The 9,174-nt window shown below is 31.4% G+C and overlaps 1 protein-coding gene across 1 annotated transcript; it reads left to right on the forward strand.

Moving 5' to 3' along the window:
* The first annotated feature begins 825 nt into the window (after window positions 1-825).
* LOC100500191 (uncharacterized) lies at window positions 826-3,795 on the forward strand. Its single transcript, NM_001251312.2, is given in 3 exon segments — window positions 826-1,128; window positions 2,563-2,709; window positions 3,556-3,795. Coding segments are annotated over 3 exon segments (540 nt in total). The 5' UTR covers window positions 826-879; the 3' UTR covers window positions 3,700-3,795.
* The last annotated feature ends 5,379 nt before the right edge of the window (window positions 3,796-9,174 follow it).

The following is a 9,174-nucleotide window of genomic DNA, read 5'->3' on the forward strand; positions in this document are numbered from 1 at the left end:
TACTTTTTTTTAATTCCGTTTTTATTAATTATTTAATTAACTTCACAATTTAAATAAAATATAATTGATCATTTATTTATCTAATTTATTTTTTATTTTTAAAAACAACTATATTGTTCTAAAAAAATATCTAATTAAACTCTTAGTCTTAAAAAATTGTAAATTTTTAATTTTATTTTCTTCTTCTTTTTAATTCTTTTAAATATTATAATTTTTCAACTTTATAATTATGTTATTAAAATTAAAATTAATAACTAAATGAAAAGAAGGTAAGTTTTTAAACAAATAAAAATCCCTCCAGTGTAATATTTTTCACTATTAATTAATCAATTAAAAATTATCTTGTATATGATTCTTAAAATTTTTATTTTAAAATTACTATACACAACAATATTAAATTGAACCATAGTATAAAAAACCTTTTCAAGATCAATATATTTTAATCAAATTCAAGAATTAGTTTAGTTTGACCTTAATATAGCATATAACAAAAAAAAAAAAATACTAGTAACTTGTCGACACAAATAAGAATTGAATTACATTTAAGAATTGCATTATCATTGTAAAAAGTTTTATATCATTAGCTGGTATAAAAATTATCTTAAATAACAAGTTATAAAAATTCAACAAATGCATTATATATAAATTTATTTATTAATGGACCACAATATAAAAATATTTACCCTATCATGCCATTAATTCTAAATAATTTCATAAGAATTTCCCGAAAAATATTATACTTGTCGGTGATTAAGAGATAAGACTTAACCTTGAACATAAAGGCGAAATGGGATTAAAAATGAAAACTGAACTAGTTCCAAAGATATTGGGAACGAAACTGAGAAAGGTAAAGATGGTGTTTAGGTAGAGACTACAAAAATGGCGTCGAAGGCTTCTTCCTCTGCTTCTCAAACCCAAACACTCTCTTCAATTTCCGACCAAAAGGAGTTTCCTCAACATGTTTCTATGACCCGCACTTGGCTTAACAAATTGGGCATCGACAAACCCATTCCTCAGAGTTGCGAAACCCGCGGCTTCTACTCCCACTTCTTTGGAAGCTTCATCAAACTCAACGATATCAAGAGGGGACGAATCTCTTGCACTATTGCTGTCAAACCCCAAATCATTGTAACCCCTTTTCTCTCTCCTTGATTCCTTTTTTGTCGTTCTGCTCTGTTTGGTGGTGCCTGACAAATTTGGTAAGAAAAAAGTGTACTTGTAAACTGTTAACAGTTGTTAATCGAAATTCTGCATGAATTGGTTTTTGTTTATTAAATTGTAGCGTTGGTTTTGTGTTTGGCAGTCGAGAAAATTGGGATGGAAGGTCTAAAGCTTATGTTTTTCAATGTTTTGTGAAATGGGTCTGTCGAAATTACTGGTAATTTGCAAGATAACTGTTGGGAATGAAGGTCTCAAGCTTATGATTTTCAGTGTTTATCAAGATAGTGTTTGGATAAAGGATTTCAAAATTTCAAGCTTTGTTGCTTATAGTGCTCTTACTCGATTGAACAAGATTGGTCTATACCAAACAAGTCATTTTGATATATGATATTTTGAATTCACTTAAAAATTTAATTCCTCTCTCAAAACTCCCTTTCCAAATTCACTATTGTGCTACTTTGGATTCTATGTAGTGTCTTAGAAAATTATGGAAAAGAGTGTCCTTGTGCCAGGAAAATGGCCAAGTATTGGTGGGGTACCTGTATTCACATGATTCACTTGGATATGTATCCTGGGAGAATCTTTTAATTTTGTTTATGTTCTTATAGAGTCAAGCCTGTTTTGGACAGGACTAGTGATGCCTTTTGTGACATTCTAACACGTGTTGGGTGAAGATATTTAACTGTTGTGACATGTTCATTGGAGAAATAATTTCTCTATTTATACTTGAGTATGGGGAAGATTTGTAAATGTGTTTTTTCTTATGATCACACGTACTTTTTAGTAAATTATGATCATCATACACTGATATAGTTATGTATTAATGAGATATGATCATTGTCTCTTTACAAATATTATTGATTTATTTAAAGTATCCTGGTCATACTGTATCTTGTGATTTTAAGACTTTTCCATATCCCCATGTCCATTTCATATCTCGTGCAAAGTATCTGGGCTTTGTAGGTTTTGTTAATTGGATCAACCGAAACTACTAATAATTTTCTAGATAATTCTTGTCGGTTACATTGAGCATAGTCAGTTTGGGAGTGTATAACAGTTTTTGGCTGGGTCAGACCAATTTTTCAAAATTGTGGCTGCAATATTATTGTTTTGAAGATCCTGCAACTGCATCACGGTCAAAGTTGCAGTCACACCTGTTGTATTTTTTCTGCAATTTTGGTAATTGCAGGACCACAGCCACCTCAGTTTGTGAGAGGCTGCAACTTTGATTATAATAAAAAATTCTGCCATTTTCTTTCTGAGCAGCCAAATTTATTTTCTTTCTAAGGTCTAAATTTTAAATTTATGTTGGGGGGATGGGAGGGTGGGGGGAGGGATTAAAAATAAGTTATATATTACGAATGTAGATGGATATTTTCATCTTCATTATTGGACTTGCAGAATGCTTTTGGAACACTGCATGGGGGATCTCTTTTGTCTTTGATTGAGTTGCTGTCTATTGCTTGTGCTAGAACTGTTATTGCTGAGGACAAGGAACTTTTTCTTGGGGAAATTAGAGCGTCTTACCTCTCTGCAGCTCTAAATCATGTGAGTTCTGAATTTTGATTCTCTCTATTGTCATATGGGCATTACTGCTTTCCCGGTTCTGCAAATCAGTGAATGATAAATGAACTGTGTGGATTTCAAGCCTTTAGAAAGACTTATTAATTCATGCTGCCTGAGGAAGTTTGATGTTTTTAGCCTAACCTCGCATTTGATACATAAGCTTGCGACTTCAAAAAAGTATTACTCCTCAGCAAGGAGATCTTTTAATTCAGGATTTGGGATTCTTAGCATTAAGTGTTGCCTAGCAGTTTGCATTATTCAACTGCATTTGCATTGTTAGTTACTAAGCATCAAAAGCTTGTACTTAGAGAATTGCTTTTAATGTGGTTAGTGTGAGATGATGTAAAACCATTCATGTGTCTCCATAAATAGCTTAAATATCTAGGATATTTGGTTTGTGGCATGGTATCACAGCCTCTATGACTAAGTGTTCTAAAGTTCGATATATGCACCCTTCCATTCTTCAAATAATAGTTAAATTTCAATTCAAGGTTCATGGGCCTGCTCATTATCTATGCTTATATCCCAAAGGGCACTTGCGTAAGAGAGCGTGTTAGAGATATAATATTAAAACCGTTCATGGAACTCAAGTTTTGGAGATATATGGTTCGACATGACAATTAGAGCCTCACTTATAATGTTGCAAAGATAAGGCTGGAGTTTTTTTTAGATATAGTTTTCTACTCATTCTATATGTAGTGTACTAGTAGGTAAGTTGCATTGCGATGATAGATGATTCTTACATCCCATATATTGAAGAACATGTTCTTGTTCCTCATCATGGTTAAATTCTTCAATAAATGGGCTGTTGCTCCATTGTTTGTGCAGTCAGAAGTTCTAGCTGAAGCCTCTGTGGTGAAGAGTGGAAGAAATGTGACCATGGTTGCATTAGAGTTTAAGCTGAAGAAGACTGGGAATTTGATGTATATTGCTCATACCACCTTCTATAACATCCCGGTTGCCAAGTTATGAACATACATTGCTTTCTGGTTATTTTATTGTTCATTCGGATTCATAATTTCTACAAGTGTTGTACTCTGTTAATAATGTTATGATTGTTGCCTTATCCTTTATATTGAATTTAGATATGTCAAAATGGACTAATGAAATCCAACCTGTTCTGAAATTAAGTTTTGATTCTCAACCCAACTCAATCCTAGTAGGTTACGAGTAAGGTTGAATTGATCTTCTAAATTCTTTAAAGAAGAGTTATAAGAAAACAAATAACTCATAACTTGACTTTCCAAATAAAAAAATACAAATAATCTAAATATAAACATAGTTTCACAATTACAATAATGTTATCTCACTAATTTATTTATTTTTTTGGTAAATTCTTACTAAATTACTTTGGCACTTATGTTCTTTAAATTCTTCTAATAAGTGAAATAAATATACTGTAAAATAGCGTGAAATAAAAAATAATTCACAAAATATTATTTCTAATAAAATGGTATTTAAGCAAATAATGTATACAAATATTTAACTGAAAAAAAAAAAAAACTCAACATGGCTGATTAACTCAACATGGCTAATTAACTCAACCCAACTCTTTTTGAACTCATTGGGTTGGAGGCTTATGCGGGTTAATGAATTGAATTATATGACCTGACATTATTTGGGACAGTTAAATGGTTAACCTGTTGGGTTTAACTTACTTTGACATTCCTGATGCTAATAATTTTAAGTGTATATATGAGTAGCATTTCGTTGCTAGGAAAAAAAACATAACTAATAAAAATTCAATTGTTAGATAAGCAAAATAGTGGGTTATGAATAGTGGTGGTCTGACGTGTTAAGAGTGTCCAAATGCAACTCCTGATTTTAATAAATAAAAAAAAACAAAAGAACCTACAAGTAAAACTTTTGAATTTTGGTATTTTTCCTACTCATTTTTTATTTATTCGAACCCGTTATCCCAAGTTTTTTATTTTCCTTATGTTATGTTTATTATGTTAAATGGATGATTTTGGAGTAAACGTTTTGAAGCAAGATTTGATGATACGGTTGAATGAGAGAATTGGCAGATAATTATGATTCACTATGTAAGAGTATATGTATGACACAACATACAAATGATTAGTTTATAACGACTAATTTCACAAAAAAAATAAAAACAAGTTTATAATTACTAGTATAAGACTGAATATACAAATTGGTCTCATCCATTTAAAGTTCGGACATGTGAAATTATGTTTTAAGTGGATCAAATAGTCTAATTTAAGAAATAAATGGATTTTTTTTTTCAAGATCTGTATTGGTCGCAAAAGTTCATGAGTAAATGCATCGATCCATGAATCCAAAAAGTGATTTGAAAAATATTATTTTATAAAAATATTTTTAAAAAAGTAAAAAATGTATAAAATTAAAAAAAGAAAAACTGATTTCATTTTTAAGTTAAAATCTATCACTTTAAAATATATTAATATGTTAAACATAACAAACTAACAATAATAACCTAGATACAGATTAAAATCTTAAAAAAACAAATCAACAATAATACTTACAGAGTAGACATAGATTAAACGAATAGTCCACGGATAAAACTTAATAGGTTCAAAGACTTAATGCATCGGATTCAAAAATTCAATAGGACTCTATGTAGATTTTAAAAATAGAGATCCGTTATCCACAACATGAATCTATATACCCAGCCACCCCTATGTATTTGGAATGTTGTTTCACACCATTTCTTTCTACAGTAATAAAAAACATTTCTTTCACGATACTCTTTCTCCCATCTCTTAGTATTGTCATCTTCCTCACTCTCCCTATTTCTTCTCCACTGAACAAACCGTTAAACTGATAAATTTTAAACATGAATCCCACATTTATGTTATTCCTTCCACTTTATTGGCCAAGTCGATTTTGGTAAATATATTTTCTATTTTTGTTCAATTTTTGTCTTTCATAATCCATTTAGCAAACAAAGTATCGAATCTTCAAAACATTTGTCAGAACCTAAAAACGTTAAATCAAAGTGTAATTAAATTCATCAACAGTCAAAAACAGTTCAATTCATTGACCAAGGTGTACCTGGTTAAGAAGCACTGAGCGTCATACAATAATATTTGTGGTCTTGGTGCACACGGAATTTAATGTGACTTTCCCTTGGCCAGTATATGTCCTTTAAGAGTCCATTTCAGGGGAAAGAAAGAAAAAAGAAAGAGAAATAATCAGTAAAATAATTTGAGATTTTTTCTGATTATTTAAAATATTTTACTGATTTTAAAGAAAGAGAAAAAAGAAAGAGAAAGTCACATTAATTTTTAATGAAAATATTTTACTGATTTTAAAGAAAGAGAAAAAATTATACACAACTTAATATTTAATCAGTAAAATATTTTAATTAAAAATTAATAAATTCAATTTTATTTAAAATTAATACAAAATAATAATATTAATTTTTTATAACATAATAATAATTTATACACAACTTAATATTTAATATTATCTTTTAACAATATTATCATGTCATTTTTAACATATGAAAATAATATATATATATATATATATATATATATATATATATATTATAAAACAAATAAAAAATTATTTAATAATTATTATTAATTATCACAATAAAAATTAATATAATTATAATATGTAATTTATTGGGTTTAATTCAAATTTTATATCATTTGTATTCGGTTTACCATTTGACATCATTTTCATGGATGATAAATCTCTATTGCGTCATCAACACGTTCATCGTTCACGTACTACGATTAATGAGTTAATCACTTTCTATTACCATACAATACCTGAACCAGAACCACAAATTATACTATTATTATCGTGTACTGGGTTCTAACATATTGCCCTAATCAAACAGTGTAAAATTGATCCTGCATTGATCACTGCATTGGTTGAACGATGGAGGCCTGAAACACATACCTTTCACCTGCCATGGGGAGAGTGCACCATCACACTCGAAGATGTTGCACTTCATCTAGGCATTAGAGTCGATGATCGTGTTGTGACTGGACCTAGCTTCTTACATTGGGATGAGTTATGCCACGAGTTACTAGGGGAAGTCCCTCCCGAAAATGCACGTAAAGGAGCCGCACTAAAGCTGACATGGTTGCTAAGCATGTTGCACGCACCATTGCCCGAAGAACCAACAACGCACCAACTACAATGCAGGTGTAGAGCTTACATAATGTACATGATTGGCGGTGCTTTAATTCTTGATAAATTTGGAAATAGAGTTCATTTAATGTATTTGAACCTATTACGTGATTTGAATAACAAAAAAATATAGTTGGGTTCGGCTTGTTTAGCAAACCTGTATAGAGAACTATGTCGAGCATCATCGGAGGTTGGTAAATCTATGGGTGGTTGTGTCATACTATTGCAGTCATGGGCTTGATACCGCATGCCTTTTATTGCACCAAGAGTCCTATGACCTGAAACAACTTTTCCACTGGCTAAAAGGTTATTTGCATATAGCAAAATGTTAATTTTTTTATTTCAATGACGTGTATTACAACATTACAATGAATACTGATTTTGTATGTTTTACATTTTAGATGGAGTGGTGGTAGATTAGAATATAGGGCCACACCGCATGGTGACTTAGTCTGATATAGGTCTCGTATAGATCAGATGGAGAGCCATGAGGTATAATACTATCATGATCTGCACCTTAAATATGTACATACATACTAACATGTTGCCTTGTTGGCATATATTTCAGTTTTCTTGGGTCCCGTATAGAGGATTTGAAGAACACCTACCTAGACGTGCATATAGAGACATGGAGATTTGGTCTGCATGTACTGCAATTATTTGTTTCTCGGTTGTCGAATGACATCAAATAAATCGGGTGAAGTTACAGTTTGGACTACAACAAGATATCACTGTTTATCCCATGAATCTTGATCTACTTCACCAAATTGACATGCGAGGCAATCATTACACTGATTGGATGGAATACCATGCGGAGTGGATTAATATTTGGAAAAACAAACACAACGATGTTTTAGCTGGGCAATGGGTTGAAGAAATAGTGACACATACACCAACGTACATGGAATGGTATAGGAAAAACACTACTTTGTTCTTGTTTGTTGCACTAAAACTACATGATCCACGCACAACAATTACTCAAAATGTTGCAGGGTCAAGTGTTGAACAAACACATTTTGAAATTCCACATCCTTAGTCAATGTATTCTACTCCTTCACCTGCTCATCAAACTTTTGGCCACACTGGCGAGTCAGTCACCGCAACCACCCATGAATGGATGACCGATTTATTTGACGTTGATTTCAATACACCAAATTCAGCAGCATCATATTTAGCTACTTTACAACAGTTCGATGCACTGCATTCGTTTGGAGAACAAGGTCAAAGTTCTTCAGCTGCAACAACCAACATTGAAAATACTAGCATAGAATAACAACATCATCATGACGTGGGAGAACCAGTCATATTGGAAAGAAGAAATCCGCGACGTAATCGGCGTCCACCACCTTGTGGGACTAGTCATTGTCTTGGTCATTGAAGTATAAAATGTTGTGATAATGAGATCAAATATGTTTAAGTACCCCTGTAACGACATCATCAAATATGATTTGGACCCTTGCAACTATGGTTAAGTGCCTATGTTCTGCATTTTTTTTAAAATTATGTCGAACACATTAATGATATTTGTGACTCATTTTTTCTATGGTTTGAACGTCAAAGAATCCCAAAAAATTATTTCGTGCACTAGTTCCATGGAATAACACCTCAAAATACAAGTACAAAATAAAAAAAAAACTATGATTTGGACCCTTGCAACTATGCTTAAGTGCCCATGTTCTGCATTTTTTTCAAATTATGTTGAACACATTAATGATATTTGTGACTCGTTTTTTCTATGGTTTGAATGTCAAAGAATCCAAAAAAAATTATTTCATGCACCAGTTCCATGGAATAACACCTCAAAGTACAAGTACAAAATAAAAAAAAAAACTATGATTTGGACCCTTGCAACTATGCTTCAGTGCCCATGTTCTGCACTTTTTTCAAATTATGTCGAACACATTAATGATATTTGTGACTCGTTTTTTCTATGATTTGAACGTCAAACAATCCAAAAAAAATTATTTCGTTCACCAGTTCCATGGAATAACAACTCAAAATACAAGTACAAAATAAAAAAAAATTATGATTTGGACCCTTGCAACTATGCTTAAGTGCCCATGTTCTGCATTTTTTTCAAATTATGTCGAACACATTAATGATATTCGTCACACACTTTTTCTATGGTTTGAACGTCTAAGAATCCAAAAAAAATTATTTCGTGCACCAGTTCCATGGAATAACACCTCAAAATAGAAGCACAAAATAAAAAAAAAACTATGATTTGAACCCTTGTAACTATGGTTAAGTACCCATGTTCTGCATTTTTTTAAAATCGTGTCGAACACATTATTGATATTTTTGACTCGTTTTTTC

Source organism: Glycine max, chromosome 18 (genome assembly GCF_000004515.6).
Source record: "Glycine max cultivar Williams 82 chromosome 18, Glycine_max_v4.0, whole genome shotgun sequence".
Classification (NCBI taxonomy): Eukaryota; Viridiplantae; Streptophyta; class Magnoliopsida; order Fabales; family Fabaceae; genus Glycine; species Glycine max.